The following is a 23,110-nucleotide window of genomic DNA, read 5'->3' as shown; positions in this document are numbered from 1 at the left end:
CTCTTTTGTTCGTTTGGTTTTTGTTTTTGTTTTTGAGACAGGGTTTCTCTGTGTAGCCCTGGCTGTCCTAAAACTCACTCTGTAGACCAGGCTGGCCTCAAACTCAGAGAACTGCCTGCCTCTGCATCTTGAGTGCTGGGATTAAAGGAATGCACCACCATGCCCAGCTCATTTCATCTGTTCTTAACATGGATGGAGTTGAGTGAGGTACAGCTGTGGCCTCCTCCTCGCCACCTTTCCAGAAATCTAAATTATTTTTCTCCACTACTGCACGTCTAAGCCATACAGACAGCATGTACACAGACAGCAGTGTGTACACTCAAGCTTTCTTCCTTCAGTGTTTTCACTTCCTTCTTACCTTCCTTCCTTCGAGGAACTTGAGCGCGGTGCCAATGTTCGCCACAGCATGAATGCGCTTCACCCGGCGCCCTTGTTCACAAGGCTGGGGAAAGAAAGGCAGAGCCATAACAGCAAGGATGCTCGTTAAAAGCTTTCAGATTCCACTCAAATCTGCTAACATATACATTGAAAAAACCCGACGTGCAACCACCATGACTCAATCTCAGTGAGGTGAGCGGGGTATAGAACCCTGATATCCCAGCAGCACTTGCGAGATACCCATTTCTCAGCAGAGCTTCAGTCCCATCAGATTCTTTTCCTCCAGTGTGTTTTCCTGGCTGATTTCCGAGAATTAGAGTTCAACAAATTCTCGCTATATCTGTTGAGACAGTCACTCCCTCATGGCAAGAAATAGTTACATGAAAAGTACTCTTGGTCACTCACCTACTTCTCTTTAGCTCTGAGGACATGAGAGGATATTGACCATCACTAATGATCTTTCTTGATTTGAAAAACCAAAAAATTGAAGCAAGGAACCAAGAATAAAACTCAGATTGTAAGAACACCTTTTTCTTCTTTTCTCCCCTCTTCTCGTCTTTTCTTTCTTTCTTTCTTTTTTCTTTTGCAGTGTCTGTTAAACGCTGTCTGTTTTACATGATGAAAATCATTGTGTTTATTTTCCGTCATAGCAAGAACAGAAAATGTAAAGAAATGTCAGTGAAGCAGATGTTATAATCCTCTTTTTGTTTCCTGGGAACACCAACATTAATGAGACGACGTTTTACTCCAGGTTCTCATCTGGGAGAGTGGCCCTCTTTTCTGTGAGCCAAGGGCTCTAAATAATATCCCAGTAAATTCGAAAGCAAGCTTTGTTTCCACTGGGTGACAATTTTAGACTGTGATTTTTAAGAAATATTTACTAGAAGGTATTTTGATGTGGTTGTTCTGTCCTAGGAACTTCTTTATGTCAGCACATGGCTGCCTCATCACTGCTCCACGCATAGAACATTGGTTTAGCTTATTAACTGTGCTTTACTGCGACAAAGGCCTTGTGAGTCCACCAACTAAGATAGTCAAGACTCTAAGTGCCACCACCATGTTCTCCCGTCCCACCCATATCCATTCTTACTTCCTAGCTTCCTACACCCTTGGCAACATTTTAAATCCGGCCCAACACTTGCCTTTTTGTACAGACTCGATTCATTTATATGCAGCCTTAAAAGAACTTATTTTAAAGCAGACGTAAAAGCTCACATCTGTCATTCTAGCTCCCACTTAGCTAATACAGGAAGAGTATCATGAATGTGAAGCCAGCCTGGCCTAAAGACTGAGACCATATCTCAAGGAAAAGAAACACTAAGATTATTTTGAGCTGTTGTCTTTATTTAAAGGGCATCTCTGTACTTATCCTTCAGGCTTTTTTTTATATGCTATTTCACTGACAATATTAATCTCACTGTTTCCTTAAAGGTCCCTCATTCACAGTCAGCCATATATGCATGGCTGTGCATACATTCTCTTATAGGAGCTGGATTCTTTCCAGGGCATTGATGACTAATAAGTCTCATATCTCTCTGCTTTTGTGCAAGCACAGTTTCTCTTCGGCTTACCCCTCCACACACACCCAGAATTCTCAGGCAATACAACTTTCCATGTTTAATGGCATGCTTTCCCAGAGGGTAGAGCTATGCTCCCTTCTACAAGGATTGCAAACAAAATTCTGTTGGGACAAACCCCTTCAGCACTTGATTTGACAGTTTTTCCAGCTTTTCAATTCAGCATATGTACTGCTCCTACTCCAGTGCTCATCCGCGTATCCCTGACTAGCACTGGAATAGGCATCTCTTCCTCTGACCTGTGGATTTCTCCTGTCACATTCCTTTCCACATCTCCTGTCCACGTTTTCCTCTAGGTCGTTGATCTTGTGATGTGCAAGCAGTCCAGATGGCCTTCCCTTGGGGACCTTTAGGGTCCTAACAACGTTCTGTGTCAGTGCCTGCATCCTGTGACATCATCTGGGTCAGGTACTTAGTGACCTGTCAGCCAGTCGCTCTTGCTCTCTCACTCTTCCTCTTTTGGTCCTCTCCTGTTCTCTCCCCTCTCTCTATCAGGGTGCCCCCTCTCCTTCCTTCTCTCTCTCCATCTCCGTACAATAAACTCACATCCCTGCTGTATATGCATGGCATCATTTTTAAACACTAACAGCTGTCTTATTGATTAGTAAATGTACTTTACATACCCTTACTACAATCCTCCTTGAAGCCTCTCACCGTGCAAATTGTGTCAGCCTTAGACAGGTGGGAAGCTTGGTCTCTTCATTTTGTTTTTATTTTAAAATGTTCTTAGTTTAATTTTAATCAAATTAAATGAAGAAAAAATTCACAGATACGATTTTTGTCATGTGTTATTTTTAATCCCCATTATTTAAAACATATCCATCTATCTTCTCTAAGTTTGGCAAGACCTCATGCTATCACATCCTGAGAGCACACACATATGAACTGTGCATATGTTTAGGCTCTAAAGATCAATTTTATCTTTCTTTTTTAAAATTTCAGTGTTTCTCTATTCTATGTATTGAATAATCCCTGCTTTTCCTTGTAACTGACATGAACCTCTAAATTATATGATAAAGTTTCATTATGCTTGTTCCATTTCTCAACTCCATTAAATTTATCAACAGGAACACCCTGTACCAACAGCACACATTCTAAATACATCGAAAAATATGGTATTCTTGCATGGTCTGAGGCCTAGTCACCAAATACCTTCTCGGCCTTTCTTGTTCAGGTGCACACAGTGAAGAGGCAACGTGCTTCTGCTGCATTTGTATTATTATCTCTAGTATTTGTCATATTTGCATGTGATTTTTATGCCATAACCAATCCTAGCTAGTAGCTATTCCCAGAACTGGACTGCAAGCTCTTTGGGGACGTAATTCACTCACCCGTGTTTCTCCAGAGGCACAAGGTGGTGTCAGAGTGCAGGCTTGAGAAGTGTTAGCTTGTCAGTAGGCAATGCACATAGCAGAACTGAGGTCTGCTTCATGAACCTGAGGGGCTGACGGTGCTCGAGCTTTTTCTAGTGTCTGCTCTTCATGTTCATGTCTCAGAAGATTATTAAGCTCCCCTAATGTAAAGTGATAAAGGGTCTTCCCAAAAGCATGCTTTTTGCTCTATGAAACAGATTAGCAGAGGCTTCTCCATAGTCATTGATATGTATCCATGGCATTCTTGTTGGTTTTCCCCCACATGGCAAATGCTCACATTCTTTAAATGTTGCAAGCCAATACTAAATCAAACAGGGAACCTAAGAAGAATAATTTAAAATGTTTAAAATTCCCTTAAATAAAATCAAAGCCAAAGGATCCACAGCAGGTTACTAAAGAGGACTTGGTTATGGAGATCTCATTCTGCAATGCCAGCAGTGGGGAGAATGCTAAGGCATTTGGCCACATTTCCTGAACTTTTATCAGAACCAGAGGCTGGGGCTTTGCTCTGTGATGCTCAGGGCACTGCTCACTACAGAGCTACCCTCATCCTGGGATAATTATAGAACCCCCCACTGTGTGACCCTCCTAAGGACAATGCTTTGTTAACATCCATGCTTTGAAAGGCTGTTCATGAATGCCCAGGGCCTTCACTCCTTTGTACCACACTCTCCAACTCCATGGGGTGCTGCGGCACAGGAGAGGCATGTGCAAAACTGAAATCGCACATTTGTAATCTCCAAATGACTTCAATGTACACGGCTGAGAATCTTAAAGGGTTTAATATCAATAAATAATGAAAGGCTCAGATCAGAAGTTGCCCTTACATCTTGGTTTCCTTCTCTGCCAACCGAAGCTATAAAAACTCTTGCTACCTTCACGACCCTGTAATTCCAACTGTGCGTGAATTAGTAGGGCACTGAAACAGAGGGTGGTTTTAGTCAAAAGTACAATACTTTATCCTTTAGAATAATTTAACCCAGAGCTTCAATGCCCGTGAAAAGTCTGATAGACGATTGGTCAAAGCCGATGGCAGAATCATGTCTGACACTGGGGATGATGAGCGCACTCTTTCAGCACTCATGTGAGGGCCTCTTCGACCTTCAGGTAAGTTTAGGAGGTTTTGCATCGGGCAATCAAGGAAGTGCGCTTTCAGCCGGGTATCCTGGTGTGCAGGTGCTTCTCCGGTGTAGGTAGCCGACTCACACGGCGATTCAGCTGTTCACATGTGATCTGTGGGGCTTGCTCCACAGCACAGACATGCATTTGTGTGCATGTGGTTGAGGGAGGAGGCACTCCACTTGGCTAAAGAGGAAGGGTATATTGGGAGTAAGATTTTAAGGAGGAATGCTATGCTGCTGGAATTTTCCACTGGGGGCAACTGGAGCTGGGTCCCCCTGGGGATTTTATGGGAATACCTCCGAGAACCCTGTTCAGAATCCTTCCTGAAACTAAGGAGCAAGCACCCATTCCTGGACTCTTATCTTTAGCACATAAACATCCTGAGGGTCTTTCTTTTCAACCTGAGCTCTCACAGATTTCAGACTGACAGTTCACCTGTGAGGCTCTGCTTGAGCCTGAGGCGACAGTCCAGAGCAGGGCTGTCACCGTGTACACAGGGATGTCTCCCATCACCAAAAGCGGAAATCAGAGGCGAGCTGAGACGATGGACACCTATCCGCATGCATCCGCTCCCCTGCGAGTCCGACTAGAACTGCTGGCACAGACTTCTCACCAGCTTGTGTTTCAAACAGACTCTTACAGCTTACGCTGTCCAGCAGAAGGAAAACAAAATCTTGGTGATCGCTGTGGCAACAATTGTAAAGATAGAAGATATTTAAGGCTGAGGGATCCCAAGCCCTTGGGTACCTGGAAGAAGCTTAACACTGTTTGTCCTAGATGCAGTTTGTTCCATCCTAGAGGCGACAGAACGCAGGGTTAGGTCTCTGCTGCTGCTGTGTACTTCCCGTCTCTGCTGGCCTTACTGGTTGTCCCATTTTGATTTTTCTAGAATGAACTCTGGGGTCCCCACGAAAGCAGAGCCCCTCATCTAGACTTTACACTAAGGATAGAAGGCTTCAGGGGGAATTTGGAGTCCCTCTCTTCAGAGGAGACTGGAGTGGCTCAAATGCCTCGGTGCAGGTGCTAGCTCCTGCCCGTTCATCTTCTTTAGGTGTCAAGTGTAGAGCTTGGGTTTTGCTGCTAACAAAAGATGACCTTTAGTTGAAGATCGGCAGGTCCTGAGAACTTTGAAGTTCCCTGCATTGTCTATGTAAGCCGTTGTCAACATATGGCGGGGGGAGGTGACTCAGCACATTTATGTGCCAGATAAACAGCATTAGCTGTGCAGTGGCAGGCAGCCATGTTGTAGCCTCAGCCAACCGTAGACTCTGAGCCTGAGGACCACTTGAGCATGAGTTAAAAGTGAGTCTGGTCAATGCAGTGAGGCCTCACTGTGCCACCCTCTACCTCCAAGAAGCTACATTTGCTGACATTTATTTTCTCTCACAAGTACACACTTTGTAAGATAAGGCAGAAAGTTCTGTCAGTTCTAGACCTCATATGTGAGAGGGTCTGGTTAAATAGTCATTTTCTTGCTAGACAGAACAGGCCTGAGTTTTCCATTTCTCAGAAAAAGAAACTTCAGCTGCAGGAAAAACCACAGAAAGCCACTCAGCCAGGATGATCGACCCAGGGAGATAAGGTTGCTTAACTACTGCTCTGAGAAGGCCCTAAGCCCTGGTCAGGGTCACGTAGCCATCACAGGCACGGGCCGGGCCCTGACTGAAGTCACATGAGCACCAGCAAGTCCCAGCTGAGGTTGTGTAGCCACAGTAAGAGTTCCCTCCTCTCTTCCCTCCTCATCTCTTCGAAATGGTTCTTCAGTTCCCCTCGGGACTGTCCTGTTGTGAAGGGGGTGGCCCAGGCTTGCTGGTCTTCGGTAGAGTAGATTCCTATTGTTGTTTGCTATTTGAGTTTGGGGTTGTTCTTTCAGCGTCTTGTGGACCCTAATATATGTAGTATCATAAGCTATTTTGAAATTTTTTCCTGAACTCTGATTCCCAATTATACCAAGTGTTTATTTATAAACACCTTATATCTATAAGCTACTTACTCTTCTACTGTGATATGGAAAAAATACATGTTTTATACATATTTTAGTATTCAATAGTGTAATGAAAATACACTTTACTGTTCACTGGCAATGTTGTTCGCACTCTAGATTCTAGGGGATATAAACACGCCTCTTTGAGTATTCTGTTCTTGTTACAAGTGATTGATGATACGGGATGCCAGCAAGAACATGGCACGCGCCATATTGCTTTCAAACTTAATATCCAGCAGATAGCTGGAGAAAAACCAACAGTTTGTTTTTAAGTAGGAAACAAACATAGTTGCGGTTAGCTTATTTTTATTTTTTATTTTTATTTATTTTTTGTCAAACTGACACAGGCTGGAGTCATCTGGGAAGATGGAGATTCAGTTGAGAATGCCTCTCTCAGTTTGGACTGAGGGCATGTCTGTAGGGCATTTTCTTGATTGATGGTTGATGTGGGAGGTCGCAGCACCCTGGGTGGCACAAGGGAATCCTGAGTTGTATAAGAGGGCAGCTGAGCAAGCTGTAGAAAGCAAGCCAGTAAGCAACATTCCTCCTCTGCTTCAGTTCCTGCTGCTAGGTCTCTGTCCTACGTTTTCCCCCTTAGTCCCTTCAGTGATGCACTATGACCTGAGTGTTTTATGGTCAAATTAATTCTCTCCCCCACCAAGCGGTTTTGATCAGAATTTTGTCACAGCAACATAAAGCAAAGGAGGAAAAGCACTTATAGTGAAGTAGTTATTGATTAGTAATTTATAATCCAGGTGATTGTCCCAGAAACCAGAGAGATGCGTTGTCCACCATGTCAGGGCGTTGATAACTCCTTCCCTCTTACATAATGCTACTTCAGACACAGTGCTTCTCTTCTCAGGACCAAGAAGGCTGACGTACTCTTCACTTCCCAAAGGAAGAGATACACCAATGATTCTAGGAGATCAATAATTACTGAGGAAGAAGTGTCTCTCCTGTTGATGACATCCCTTAGGCACACGAGTCTGTCATTCCAGGGGGACATTATTGAGTAGGTATTATGGTCAGAAAAGATCCTTACCAGTTTCTGCCCAGACAGGACCTCCAGTAGAGCGAGGAGCTTGACACCATCCTTCATGTCTTCGAAAAGGTCATCCACCACCATGGGGGGCTTCCGCTGCAAGGCAAAATGTCACTCATTGGGGTAAAATTTGTATATTCCTTATCATCCATTCCTTATCAGTTGAACCAATGCCATGTTTTTAGGCATACGTTTAACCTCTAAGCTATACTCCAAACATCCTGATTATTTTTTATGTAATTATCAGTTACATGTTGAAAGCATCAAGAAGAAAGTTAAACTTGTGTACATAAAGCCAGATATCTAAAAACCTCACTATACTGTATTACTGAACACAGCTTCTGGAGGACATTTCCCTGAGGCTATGGGAACACACAGGGTACCCCTGAAGAAGGCAGGCGGGCTCTGCTTGGATTCACAGTCTAGTATGCCCGTCATGCCTCCTCTCAAAGGAGCAGAAATCAGGAGGCAGAAGCCCAGCAGTATAATCAACTTAACCCGCCCCAATCCTGTATGTAAAACAAAGGAAAGCTCAGCTCAACTCATGGATGTCATTGATGTTATCACAAACATTAATGAGTTTATTGAAAGGCTGGAGTTCACCGGTGGCCTTGGGAAAGTCGGCACCAGGTAAAGAAGTAATGATTGATGGTCCATAGAGAGTGGGGGATGTGCTCCCCAAACAAAACTTTGCCCTTTTGTCAGAGTTCAAGCTCCATGGTTTTCCGGTTGATACTGAACTTTGTTAAAGGCCTAATGCTTCACTTTTAACTATTTTTCCTTTCTTTTCTTTTTAAAAATGTGTTTTGATGCCGAGATGAGGTCCAGTTTCTTCTCCACCCGCTGACATGAAGCATTTATATTTCTCTCACTGACTGCATGAATTATGGAGGCTGAATGCTATAGTTCTAATTTTAAATGCATTTCTCTCTCTTTATGAAATGAACAGCTGAACACATTTTGTCCTCATGCTGTGAAATGCATGTTCAAAAATAACAGCATTTTCATTTTCAATCGTTACTTGTTGGATCCCACCATTCATGCTGCTTCTTAATTATGAAGCAAAAATTTAATATTGACTTTACATCCTAAGCATATAAATAAAATTATTTAGAATAAAAAGGCCACTACAATAAAAACCAATATGATATCAAGCAAATTATTGTATTATCCATTTATCATCATTATAAATGAAATACAAGTATCACTGAAGTACCAATTTGAATCCTAATAAATGAAGAAAAACAATAAAGAAAAGTTCATAAATATATGATAAATTTAGTGAGAAAATACAAATTAAATTTTACTTGGATACATAAAGAAAACTTGAAGAAACTGGAAATTCCCACAAAGTAATATATACTACAAGAACTTTGGCCCCAAAGCTATGATATTGCATGTGTGATAATATGCATGGATGATATGTGCATGCATGATAGCGTATGTGGGCGACAACATGCATGGATGATCACATGCATAGATGATGGCATACATGGATGACAGTATACATGGATGACAACATACGTGACTGACAGTATGGATGGGTGACAACATGCACAAGCTGTATCGTGTGCAGATGTGTATATGATAACATCTGTGAAAACACACTCTGGCACTGAATACACTCAGCTCTCTGCTTCTTTGGAGTACAGTGCTCCTTGGTGCTCTTGGAACTGGCCTTCGGAATAATCGACAGTGGCTGCTGGGCAGGTCTTCAGCCCAGTGGCCTCTGTGTGGTGTTGCTGACACCTTTCTCCTTTTGAGATCAGGCAGCCTGATTCACAACCTTCCTCCCTCCTCTCTTTTCTCTCTCATTCCTTCTTTTCTTGCAACTTCCTACTCTTCCTCTTTTCTTAATCATTTCCCTCCCCTTCCTTCTCTCCATCTTCCTTTCTCTCTCATATCTCTTTTCTTTCCTAGCTGTGGTCAAACTCAACTGAGCATCTTGTTCTGTACAAACTGTCTGCATAGATATGACTTTTGAATTCTTCCTTCCAGGAGAGAATTCTCCAACCAAGGACCATGCCTGGAGAAGACCTCCTGCTCAAATGTAGCTGATAGGCAGCTCAGTCTCTGTGTGGATTCCCGAGTAAGGGGAGCAAAGGATGCCCCTATCATGAACTCGGTTGCCTGTTCTTTGATCACTTCCCCCTGGTGATGCTGCCTTGCTAGGCCACAGAGGAAAAGGATCCAGGCAGTCCTGATGAGACTTCATAAGCTAGGGTGAGATGGCAGGGGAGGAGAGCTTCCCCTTTCAGTGGACTAGGAGAAGGAGATGGGGAGAGAGGGAAGGAGGGAAGGAAGGATCAGAAGGAGATGAGGGAGGGGCTACAATCAGGATATAAAATGAATAAATTATAAAAATATTTACAAATATATATTCACGTATAACAAACATTAAAAAATACTATCAAAAACATGACAGGCACTTTATGTATGTTTCTGGCTGTCTGTTTAGATGACTCAGTGAATGAAGGTAAGTATTGTGTGAAACTAATAAAATATATCCATCTATCATGAATCACTCCAGAAAGGAAAAGAAATCTCATTTTGAATCAAGTCCTATTTTTGCACAGTGTATGGTAACAATGAGCACAGCATTTGTTTCAGGAGACAGTCAGATGTGAAATGGCTGAAGAGTCTCTCTGGCTAGATGTACAGACACAGGGACAACATGACTTCTTCGGCCAGACTTAGATCATAAGGCTGGCTGGGAGCCAAAGGGCAGACAGGAACAAGGATAACTGGTTGGCGCCTGACTTAGCAGAAGGTAAAGGCTGTGGTTTTGCTCCCATTGCTTTTCAAGAACCAGAGAGAATGTGTCAAGCACTTTCATGACCATGAGCATGCTAAGTTGTCTTTTTTGTTTGTTTGTTTTGTTGTAGAATATTTAGAAGTCTTACTCATCACAGTCTCCTTTGGTCTTGGCAATCCATATTTAGTAGAAACAGAACATTTTTCTGCCCAGTGTGAGGTGTTCAAAAATGAACCTCTTCGTTGCACCAAAAATGAGGTGCTTTACCATTGTGCCATTCTAGAAGCTTCCTCAATAAAGACTACATTTTATGATGTGGGTCTAAAAGGATCGCCTGCCCTCTAAAATTTCTAAAAGCCCAGAGAACATGCACAGCTCTCTCTAGCTGAGGAGCTGGTGTTGCTTGCTGACCCACTGGGTCGTGCACTCACTGAAGAGGGTAAGCCAGGGAGTGGCTCTCTGCTTCTACCTGTCTGGCTTTGTTTTAGCCTCAGCAGCCTGAGATGCTGTGTAACAAGGACCAACATTTTCCTCTTTAGGCTGCAAGAAGATCAAATGTCTCCCTTCTTTGAAAAAAAGATTTGTTTTTAGTTATACAAGTGTGTGTGTGCATGTGCGTGTGTGTGTGTCTGTAAATAACCTGTATTTCTTTACTTTTCTGAAGGCACCGGAATATATTGATCTCTCATCCACCATTTTCTTTGGAAAGTTTGTTCATGATAGGATGGACATATTTGCTATGTCATACCAATTTTATGTCCTCAAAAAAATTCCTTTTCAAGGGAAAGGAATAAGAGAATAATTTGAAGAGAGACATATTAGAAAATATAATTTGCATAGCATGAAAATTTAAAGAAGCCTCACATTTAAAAATTACCTATAAGATAAAAACATTGGTACATAAAGAAAACACTATAAGATAGTCATGAGTGTGTACATATGATAGCCATACTAAGCACCTACAACTTAGATATTAACACACTTCAGCCTGCTAGGTCTTTCAATAAAGAAAAGGTCAGATTAGAGGGGAGAAGGAAGAACACATAGAATATGGCTGCACATCCAGAAATGCTCAGACTCTGGTGTGGACTATCCATTTATCTTCTTTCATATTTACAAACAAGGAGTCTGAGTCCCAACGAGACCAAGCCTCTGGCCAAGATTCCATATGCTATGTAACTGGGATGGGAGCCCAGGTTTGTTGTCACAGGAGCTACCTTGTTACGCAGCAAGCTTAGGAGAAAGGGGAATACACAAGCCTATAAGTGGGACTTATTTGATATCATTAAGAAAAATACTGATGAGCTGGAGTACCAGCCAGCTCAACTAGAAATGATGGCTTTAACTAAGCCCACCGTCCCTGTGGATTTGAGAAAGACTGAAGCATCGCGTCTCTTTAGCATAGTGGCATAGACACAAGTGTGTGCAGTAACAGCCATGTTCGGCCATAGTCTGTGCCACGCGTGCACATCCTCTGCTTTAGGAGAGATGATGGCCGTGGTAGTGACGGAAGGATCCATCGCCAGGCTGCTCTGGCTGAGGCTGCAAGGTGCTTTTCCCTGTGCCCTTCTCCATAATGGCGAAGGCACGGTGAGGTCAGTCCTCAAAGCCATTCCCAGGGTGAGTGAGTGACTCAGAGGACACCGGGAAGCTGTTCCACCTCTGGTGACAACAAAACAGGTGTCGATTAGATGAGAGGAGGGGAGAGGCACCTGCAGCGAAGGCTAAGGGAAGTCACAGGCTGCCAAGGTGAGTCACTGGTCTCTTCCCAGGGGATGCTTGTGAGCAGGCATGTGTATGCTTTTCAGTGTTCTCACGATGACCTGTGACAACAATGTAAGTTGTCACAGCTTGGGAAAGCCAGCCACGTCTCCAGGTCTTTCCTGGGAGTCTGTGTGGCCCCGTGACTGACTCCAGATACTCAGAATGTACCCTTCCTTCTCTCCTCAATTTAAAAAAAAAAAAATGGTGCTTACTCAAACCATGGTGTTAATATGCAACGACCTAATCAAAGCAGAACAGTGTGGCTGAGACCCTGACTCTGAAACGGTTCACAGCACAAGGCCTCAGTGCACTGGCTCTCAGCAGTCAGACTCTCTGTTTCCTAAAGACAAGCCCTTTTTTTTCCATCCTAGAAAGCCTGCAGACTGCTGAATTAACCATTTCCTGCCTTCCTTCTTAGACCGAGGTACCTGAAATCCTTTCAATAACATCTCCTCTGGCACAAACCTTCAAAACTTGATTTTGTTCACTTGCTAAAGCAAGGCCTGTATGCCTAACTTTAGTTAGGCCTGAAGCATTGTTCTGTTTGTGGTAACTTATTTTTGCAGCATTTCTCCCTTCCCACTGGATGGTGAAATTTGAGTAAGTGACTTCTGAAAGATGGAACTGTACATGGCCAGAAGAACCAGACTGTGTCTTTATACTAGTTCAATTATTACAATTTTAACTATGCTAAAATACTCATAACCTAAGATTCATCATTTCAAGTGGATAGTTCCATCATCAGATATTTCATCAGGATATGCTATGAACCTCCATCTCTGTCCTCATCCTGCAAAAAGGAAACTCTAAACCCATTAAGTAACTGTATTTTCCTTTCTTTCAGCCCCTGGCAACCAGCTCCTGTTCCTCTTCAATTGTTTTGACTAGTCTTGATACCTCATATAAGCAGACAGACAAAATATTTGTCATTTGGTGACTAGCTTATTTCACTTAGCACAATATCTTCAAGGCTCCTGGAATTTATAGCAGGTAGTAGAATCCCCTCTCTCTTCTTCCACTGAGTAAGATTCCCTTGTGGTACATACTGTCTTTTGTAAATCTATTCCTCTGTCTGGCCACAGTTGCAAACTGATGCTCTGAAGTGTAATGATACTTCTTGATGCTTTGCTTTCGACTCTTTAGGTATAAAACTGGCAACAGAATTGCTGTATTATGTGGTAATTATATTACCAATAATTTGAGGAAGAAGCCACTCCGGTTCTTTACAGTGGTTGTGAAGTAGAAGAAGAGAAATATGCTTCAAGAATGACTAGCATGCTGTCCATTCATTAGTGAAATTTGTGGTGGTTTGGCTGAGAAATATCTCTCACTGCCGTGTATCTGAATACTTGCCTCCTCGATGGGGGTGCCATGTGGGCAGTTGTGGAGATTGTAGGGTGCGGAGTCTTACTGGAGGACACATCACTGTGGTTAGGCTTTGAGAGTTTGCAGAAATACTCCCCATTCAGTTCACCCTATTTCCTTTGTGGCTGAGCTTCCTGCTTGGGCCATCTACTCCCATGCCTCAATGCCATCAGGAACCATACACCAAAATAAGCTTTGTTTCTTAAGTTGCTTCTGCCCATGGGGTCTTATTACAACAACAGAAAAACAACTACTATAACTATCTACATATCGTATAGAATCTCAGAGTCCCTACTGATCAATGCCACACAGTTATAAAGCAGCGTTTCAGCATTAGGGATTTAGTCTTTTGTAATATAAAGAGTTAAAAAAAAAAATCCTGTCATCTTCAGGACCAATCGTGGTATCACCAACATTGTTTTGAGTCATCTACTTAGGGTTTTGTTCTCCACGGGCAAATACTTTATTGCACCATGAAATGTTATGGCCTGTCACTTTGAGATGATCAACACATATCTAACGGTTAAGAGTAATGATCATTGGATATTTAGAGACATCGGTAAAGCTGGACTAGAAAATGTCTAGGCAGGAGTTCATGTCACAGATGGCCACTTTGTTTAGGTGGGACATATACTGAAGGCAGAGTCAAGGGTTGCTAAGCGTGATGCAGTGTCATGGCTGGGTATATTCATCCTATAGCCTTCTGCACAGAGTGCTAAGAAAAGGGATGAATCTAGTTTTATTTTGTGTACCCCCGAGCCCTCTGTGCAGAACTTGGTCTCTCATTTCCAGAAAAAGACAAACTACTCCATCTGACTTCCATGTGGCCTAGGTAGGGATATAAGCTAAAGAGGATTTTCCCATCCCAGAGACAGCATAGGGAACTCTCATTTCCTGATGGTTATCTTCAGGGTGGAGCAGCATGTAAAACAACAGGAACAGAGAGGAGAGCGGAAAGGGCAGAGGTCAACCAGCAGATGTTGGGTGAGTTACCTTTGGAAAGGTCAGCTGAGAGCCCACTACACTAACAGTTAACAAAGTACCAAGCTGGTCTAGGACCAGATTGATCAAGAGTGTGATGATCCCCACAGGCAGTGCTTGCTAAGATTAACATACTATCTAAGAGACCTTGCCATTTCATTGTGAAAATAAAACAGACATTCCCAACAGCTCTACAAAGAAGGTGAAGTAATTCAGATATTTCGTCTGCATCCACTTCTCTTTCATGTTTTCGTGGAAGCACTCCTGCTATCACTTTCCACCATTCTTTGGCACAGGTAGGAAGACACTTTCATTCTATTTCGTTTCCTCTAATGGAGAGAATAACAATTTCCACTTCCTCGATTACTTAATTCAACATCAAATAAAGGTCCCAAAGGCAATAGGCCCCACGGTCCAGCTTCAAATGTGCCAGAGAAAGCTCTGCTAGTAATTATTTCATAGTACAAATAAAATGTTCTCTACCGTGAGCACAGAGCACGTCCATCATTTACTTCCTTTATAGAGTATACAGTGCTGCACTTGTCACCTCTCTATGGCTCACACCCAGTTGCTGATCTATCCACAAGCTGGCCTGGCTTTATTTTTAAAACTCGTCCAGAATCCCGTCACCTGTAGTTACCGACACTACCCTGTGGACAGAAAGTATTTTTCTCTTCTGTTCATGGTTTCATTTTCCGGACCTAGAATACCACCTAGGCTGTTAAATAACATTATAAAATATGAGTCAATGTGTGAATATGATACCGTTTTAAGGAAGAAATGATGGCCAACTTTATTAAAAGATTTGTTACTCTCTATAAACCTTGTGAGCTTTGCACTCACATTATCAATACTCTAACAGTTCTCAGTTTAATGATTGTGTTGCATTTGAAGTGGGTTTCTTTTGTAACCATTTAATTGCATATTTAGAAATAGTTAATTTTATGTTCAACTCCTCAATATTTATTAAGGTTTAATTAACAACTGAAGGTTGAATACATTTACAGTGTATGGAGTAATATTTTGACGTGTGCATATGTTGTGAAAATGTTAAAATCAAGCTACTTAACATATTCACCACCTCACATAGGTACCGTAGCTTTAAGAAAACAAGAATGGGGTGGGTTTTGCCATACGTTGACCCATTTCCTTTGTCATCTTCTTGTATTGGTTCACCAATGGGCACACCAGAACGTACACAAGGAAAAGGATGAGAGCGAAACTCATTTAAGAAAGTGTTGACTGGTACCCCAGCCAAGGACCATGCATGGAGAGGACATAAAATCCATGCTCAGATGTAGCCCAAAGACTCATTCTCTAAGTGGGTTCCCTAGTAAGGGGAGCAGGAACTTTCTCTGACATCAACTCAGTGGCTGGCTCTCTGATCACCTCCCTCTGGGAATTGCAGTTTTGCCAGGCCACAGAAGAAGACAATGCAGACAGTCCTGATGAGACCTGATAGGCTAGGGTCAGATAGAAGGGAAGGAAGACCTCCCCTACTAGTGGACTAGGGGAGGGGCATGGGAAGAGAAGAAAGAGAATGGGTGGAGTTGGGAGGGGAGGAGGGAGGGGGCCACAGCCAGGATACAAAATGAATAAATTATAATAAATAATAAAAAATGCCAAAAAGAAATCTGAGCACAGGGGTCTTTTCTGAGACTGATACTCCAACCAAGGACCATGCATGGAGATAACCTAGAACCCCTGCACAGTTGTAGCCCATGGCAGCTCAGTGTCCAAGTGGGTTCCATGGTAATGGGAAGAGGGACTGTCTCTGTCATGAACTGATTGGCCTGCTCTTTGATCACCTCCCCATGAGTGGGGAGCAGCCTTACAGGCCACAGAGGAAGACAATGTAGCCAGTCCTGATGAGACCTGATAGACTGGGATCAGAAAGAAGGAGAGGAGGACCTCCCCTATCAGTGGGCTTGGGGAGGGGCATGGGTAGAGAAGGGGGAGGGAGGGTAATACTGGGAGGGGAGGAGGGAGGGGGCTATGGGGAGACCCCTGGGCCCAGACAGATTGTTTGGTTCTGTTGCTCTCCTTGTGGAGTTCCTGTTCCCTCCAGGTCTTTCTATCTCCCCCTTCTTTCATAAGGTTCCCTGCACTCTACCCAAAGCTCTTAGTTGATGTCTTCTGCATGGCATTACTGTTCCTCACAGTGCACGTCAAAACCTTAACTGCAGTTACTTTAGAATGCTGTCGTTTTTGGAAATAGGGTCTTTATGGAGCCTGTCACGTTGAAATGAAGTCATTCGCGTGGACATTAATCCGGTGTGGCCAGTATCTTCACATGAAGAGGGAACTGGGTGGAGGACAGAGCATGCTGTGCATGAAAGCAGTGGCTGCAGTGCTATAAGCCCAGACTGCCACCATCAAAAGTCAGACAGAAGCAATCCTCCCCGAGTCTCAAAGGAGTGTGGCCTTCTGGGTCCCAGAATGTAACCATACATTTCCCATTTGCTCTGTGAGCAAGCATGTGTGTGTTGGGGTGTGTGGAGGTGGTGGTGTGTTTGTGGTGTGTGTGTGTGTGTGTGTGTGTGTGTGTGTGTGTAGGCTTTGCATATGTGCACAGGGCACATGCAGGTGTATGTGTACATATGTACATGTGTTTAGATCCAGAGGTTGATATTAGTCTCTTGCTCACTCTCCATCTTTCTCGTTTTTGTGACACGTCTCCTGGTGATCCTGATTCAGGTAGACTGGCTAGCCAGAGAGCTGTAGGGAACTGCCTCTGCCTCATGCCATGTCGCTGAAGTTACAGACATTTAGCACGACCAGCTTTTTGCACAGGTTCTGGGTGGGGTTGGAACTCAGGGCTTTGGATGAAATGGCATGCCCTTCACTGACTGCCTCACGTGACCGTAGGCCCTGTACACAATTGACTATCACTATCTGTCTACTCTGTTGTCAGGTCCATATCACCGTATTGATAGTTCTTGGCCCTAGTAGATGCCTAATACATACTTGATGATTGAATACCTAAACAAAGTACACAATTCAAGAACAGCACAGTGGTCACTGCTTGTTGAAGACTAAATGCCTGTACATGACCCCAGTTTACATGCTACCGGTTGACCCGTTCTATGTGGAAGCAGCTGGGGGAGGGTTGGGGGATAATTGAGTTGAGGTCATGGAGGTAGGACCTGATCTTGTCCTTAGAACAGGGGGAAGAGAAACCAGAGTCCCTTCTCTGCCTAAGACAGAAAGAACAGCAGCCCCGTAAGCTAGAAGGACTGCTGTATTGGAGAGCTGAGTCCTCCAGCACCTTGACCTTGGGCTCCTTGGGATTGAGAGCTGGGCAGCGACTGTTCTGCAAGCTGTCCTGCCTGTGGTATTTCCTTAACGCAGCCAACACGAGCAGCAACACCACATTCGTAAGCCATTAAAAAATAAATCTCTGGCTTTGTCATCTGCTGAATTGCTAAGCTTATTAATTAATTCTAAGCTTCAAGTGCTTGGCCTATAAATTATGGAAGCAACACACTTGGTTGTTGTGAGAAATAAGTTAAATGTAAATTGGATGAGGCTCTATAATGCGCACACATGGGCTCAGCACCCAGCATCACTGCAGTGTGAAATCAGAGTTCACAATGCACGCTGACAAGCTGAGTGCAAATCTGAGACTCCGGCTTCACATCCCATCCCTAGAAATCACTATCAGCGTCACGGCAGCGAAAACGACTTCCTTTAATGAGTAGAGTTAAGGACTAGGAGCACACAGTTTTTTAATCAATAAAAAGAGAATCACAGTTTTCTCATCTGAAAGAGGGTTCTCGTCCTGGAAGAAAATGATTACTTTCATGAAACCACTCACTAGTTTACATTAAGACTGTATTACATGACATTGACCATTTGTGGTTTCTAATGGTTCAGATAGTTGCAGAAGTATAGAGTCCAAAAACCAACACAAGAAATGCATTACACATATGAATTTGAATAATTTATGGCTGTGTACTAAAAATTATACACAGAAAATTTTAAGGTTTCTTCTCTACTTCATTGATATATGTGGGTTAATAGAAACATATTTTCTTTGTATTCTCTTTTTTAAATTTAAATTATTTATTTATTTATTACAATTTATTCTCTTTGTATCCCAGCCATAGCCCCTTCCCTTATACCCTTCCAATCCTGCCCTCCCTCCCTCTTCTCCTCCCATGCCCATCTCAAAGTCCACTGATAGGGAAGGTCCTCTTCTCCTGACCACAGCCTATTAGGAGGTCTCATCAGGACTGGCTGCATTGTCTTCCTCTGTGGCCTGGTAAGGCTGCTTCCCCTCAGGAGGAGGGGAGGTGAACAGAGAGCCTGACATTGAGTTCATGTTAGAGACAGTCCCTGTTCCCCTTATTAGAGAACCCACTTGGATACTGATTGCCATGGGTTACATCTGTGCAGGGGTTCTAGGTTATCTCCATGCATGGTCCTTGGTTGGAGTATCAGTCTCAGAAAAGACCCCTCTGCCCAGATGTTTTGGTTCTGTTGCTCTCCTTGTGGAGCTCCTGTCTCTTCCAGGTCTTTCTATCTCTCCCTTCCTTCATAAGATTCCCTGCACTCTGCCCAAAGTTTGGCTATGAGTCTCAGCATCTGCTTTAATACCCTGCAGGGCAGAGTCTTTCAGGGGCCCTCTGTGGATAGGCTCCTGTCCTGTAGAAGCATGTTTTCAAAAGCCATATTGTACCCTTAGATACATGCCATCTCTTCATAACTGGTGTCATAAAAATTGTCACAGCAAACTGGATGTCTGCTATCAATAAAAGAATTGATTAATTATAAGTCATTTCTAGAACTGCAGTTGAAAAAAATCAGTCAAAATCAAAAATGAAAAATTCCCGTTAAAACCCTCCCCTGTGACAGCGACGGCCATGTGATGTGCCTGGCTTGTGAGCATGAGGGCCTGAGTTTGATCTCTAGCAGGTGTGTAAACATGCAGCATGGCTGAGTGGGCCTGTAAACAGGGGCAGGATCCCTGGAGCTCACAGTCCAGAAATAAAATAAAGGTTAGATCCTTCAGATTATCTGAATCAGTGAACTTTGGGATCAGTGCGAGGTCCTGTTTGAAAAACAATAGGGAGAGCGACTGAGGAAGCACACAGCAGATTCCAGCCTCCAGATGTACACACACACTCCCCCAACACAAACCACACACATCTCATACACACACACATACACACAAACACACACACCACACATACCACACACAAACACACACATACATACCACACACACGACGAACACAGCACATACAAACACACCACACACACACACACCACACACACATCATACACCATACACAAACACAAACACTATATACAAACACCACACATACCACACTGAAACACACATATACGCACACCATACACACAAACAGAAGCACGACACACATACCACACACAAATATACACACATATACCACACACCATACATATATCATACACTGCGCAGCTCAAACATACACTAACACACCACACACACAGACGCAAACACCACACACACCACACACACAGACGCAAACACCACACACACCACACCACAAACACACACCAGACACCTCACACAAACACACACAACACAAACATAACACATACACACACAGACACAAAGACAACATAATCCACACACAAACACACACCACACACGCACACAGACCATGCATACACACAGACCACTCCCTCAGCCCTCCTCAAATTCACCCTCATAAGCATCCCTGAATCTGTCCACGTGCACCCGAGACTAGATGACCTCAGCCAGGACAGAGGTGCCAGCACCTCCCCACCCACCTCTGCACCCCTCCTCCTTTACTGTCAGGAAGCTGATTTAGGACGTAGTCAGCCTCCAAAGGGAGTTTTGTAGAAGCAGTTATAGTCTTAAAAAAAAAAGAGGCACTGAAATTATTCTTTAAAGTATTTTTTAAATAATTACAGTTTGTTAAAACGCTAAAGATATCAACATACTGTCACAGAACTTAGGATTTATTGTTATAGTTCAAATATACAAAAATTCCCATGACGGTTGTGCCTAAGTTCTCAGACAAAACCCTGTGAAACATTTACAAATGGTATTCTAGAAATAAGTTAATTTTTTCCTGAATAATTCAACACTTTTCCCTTCTCATGTTGGCAGAGATAAAATACCTGGCCTATCATGGAACATTTAAAACTAACATTTACATTATCATAAAAAAAAAAAAAACGCAACAGTTTTGAAGTGTTGGTCATCTTTCTGACTTTCGTTGACAGTTGTCAACAGGAAGTTGCAGGAAGTGTATACTCTGTGGGGGTAACAATAAAGGAATTACAATGAAATTTAGCTTCTTCCACTGTTTCACTGTCAGATTATCTTCAGCAATTCCAATGAACAAAACTGTCTATACTAGGGATTGTTACACAGGGAAACAGCCATGACAGAGAGACAAGCATGTGACTGTTACACCAGGGCTGAGTTTCCAGTGTATATTAGGGATGCAAAAGGAATTTTCACTTGCTTCAAGCCTGAACACTTCAGACTAGACTCGGGCTGTCATAGATTAGGTGTTTGGATACCCTCTAACTCCAGACATTGAGCCCCTCACCCAAGTGTGACAGTATTTAGAGGCAGAGCCTTGACATAGTAATTAGGCTTAGGCACAGCCCCTAGGGGGCTCTCCAGAATGAGACTGAGAGAGACTGGAGCTCATTCTCTTCCCACCATGTGAGAATGCCAGAAGGCAGTGCATCTTCTGGCACTTTGTTCCCTGGCCCTGTGAGACAGTAACAGTCATTGCTGAAGCCACTGGACCTCCAAGGAGGATCTGAGATTTGAACTACAGCAGGAGAGGTCTCCCTGGAAGATTTGCCCAATGTACTCTGGGCACTACTGTCCAAGGAAGATCATTAGCTGAATCCACACAATTGTCCTGTCACTTGAACCTATTTTTTTTTAAAACAAAACAAAACAAAACATAATGTGTCTTGGTTTGTTTGTTCTTTCTCTCAGTCAGCAGCACAGGGGAGTGATTTCACAGGGACATGCTAAGATTGGATGTCCTCACGTAGTAGCACCTACATTCAAAGAGAGTGAACACATGTCACCTACTGACCTAAGGTAGACACTCTAGGATGATGTCAGTGTTTCCAGTGTCCTGTGACCTAGGTTACATTTTCACCAAAGCCCCCAGGAGAAACAGAGTCAGGACCTGCTCAGAGAAAGCTCCTTGCATTGAGTACACCGTTCATTGATGCTTTCTGTACTAACTGAATGGACACAAGCAAACAAAAATCCAGCACAAATCCTCTCTCTGATACAACACACATGATCTCGTAGAAGCCATAACTGAGTGAATCATTTTTCTCAAGGTTCATAAAAATTACATAAAATGGCATCTCTTGACCAACTGTCCACTTTTTTTTTTTTTTTCCAGAGGTGGTTACCAAACACCACAGCTAGGGAGCAGCTCACCAACCCATAATACCACCACCATCACTGATCGGTAGTGATGACAATAGCAGCCTTCCCTTATGGTATGTCCTTAGCATGGATCTCTGTAATATTGCTGGCTCCGATATGAACCTCTAACTCTCGATTGTTTCCGTTACCTTGGCCAGGTGGGAATTGATCCATTTTGTGAAGGTGCGTTTCTGTACGATCTCTTGTTCATCTAGAAGAAAAAAAATTATTTTTGTTAGATAATATGATAGGTTACAAAGTTATATCACCAAATGTTTGGTTACAGACCTCTAGAAGGAATTGTAAAATTATTTTATCTTCTAATTCAACTTACTGGACATATATAAATAACTAGACCTGTCTTTTCAAAGTTACTAGGAAGCTTAAGCAGACAGGTTCCAGCAGGGAGTAGCGGCAGTGGTCATGAAGGCCCACGCTTAGCTGAGGAGCTATTGGAATTTGACAGCTGCTGGAAGAAAACCAGTTTTCTTCAAGATCCCTAATAGGTTGGCCTTGCTCCAGGGAAGCTCCCTACACACACACACACACACACACACACACACACACACACACACACGAGCATTTGAACCACACACACAAATTGGATGTAAGGATGTAACCAGGGAAAACCTGAATGAGGCATGTAGGAACAAAGTGCATTGCATGAAATTCATGAGCAATCACTGAGAATATTATTTCAAAAATTGTTAGCACATGCCTGAAACATGTGATAGGCTAGCCCTGCGTTTAGCTTCATCCGCTTCCTAAAACTTTATAAACAAATAACCCTCAACAAATCAGTTAGAAATAAAAGTTCACTGGAGTCCACTAATTACTGAGTTCTCTGACAGAGGTTCTGGCGGAGACATGGCGGTGGGGCAAGCGGGGCAGGTGCATAGGGGAAGTAACCAGTAAAGCATCTGGAAGCAGCTGCATTCATGGCTCGGCCCCGCAGCTCACAAGTCAGTGTAGGCAGAGCTGTGGCTTGTACCTAGCTCACAGAGTGTGACAGAATGGGGGCATACCAACCCCGAGATGATACTTGAAGCTTCTGGCTAGAGTGAGCCGAATTTCCTGCAGGCTTTGGAGAGCCGCAGCCAGGCTGTGAAATCAGTGTGAAATAGGGTGACGGCAGGAATTGCAGCTCCCTTTTATGACGCCAAAAACTTGTGAGAATCTAGGCCCCGAGTTTACAAACATGAGGGAATGAACAGGGCTAATGAGGCAAACAAGGTTTAAAATGGATCTTTACTGTGCTCAGTCCTGATGTGACTTGATGTGCAGGAAGGGGTGAGGGCTGGGGGCTCCCCTTTTCTGAGAAGGGGAGGGAAAAGCGGGAAAAGA

At 43.3% G+C, this 23,110-nt stretch overlaps 1 protein-coding gene across 13 annotated transcripts in view; it reads right to left on the bottom strand.

The window, feature by feature from the left end:
• The window catches only part of Syne1 (spectrin repeat containing nuclear envelope protein 1), a 459,455-nt gene that overhangs the window by 360,663 nt on the left and 75,682 nt on the right, over window positions 1-23,110 (bottom strand). For all 13 annotated transcript variants that reach the window (XM_060373516.1, XM_060373529.1, XM_060373530.1 and 10 more), the window contains 3 exons: window positions 21,916-21,977; window positions 7,477-7,572; window positions 359-442 (listed from right to left, as the gene is read on the bottom strand). In XM_060373516.1, coding sequence (XP_060229499.1) covers window positions 359-442; window positions 7,477-7,572; window positions 21,916-21,977 — 242 coding nt within the window. The remainder of the gene's footprint in view (window positions 1-358; window positions 443-7,476; window positions 7,573-21,915; window positions 21,978-23,110) is intronic.

Source organism: Meriones unguiculatus, chromosome 20, assembly GCF_030254825.1.
Source record: "Meriones unguiculatus strain TT.TT164.6M chromosome 20, Bangor_MerUng_6.1, whole genome shotgun sequence".
Lineage (NCBI taxonomy): Eukaryota > Metazoa > Chordata > Mammalia > Rodentia > Muridae > Meriones > Meriones unguiculatus.
This window is presented reverse-complemented; position numbering and strand designations above follow the sequence as displayed.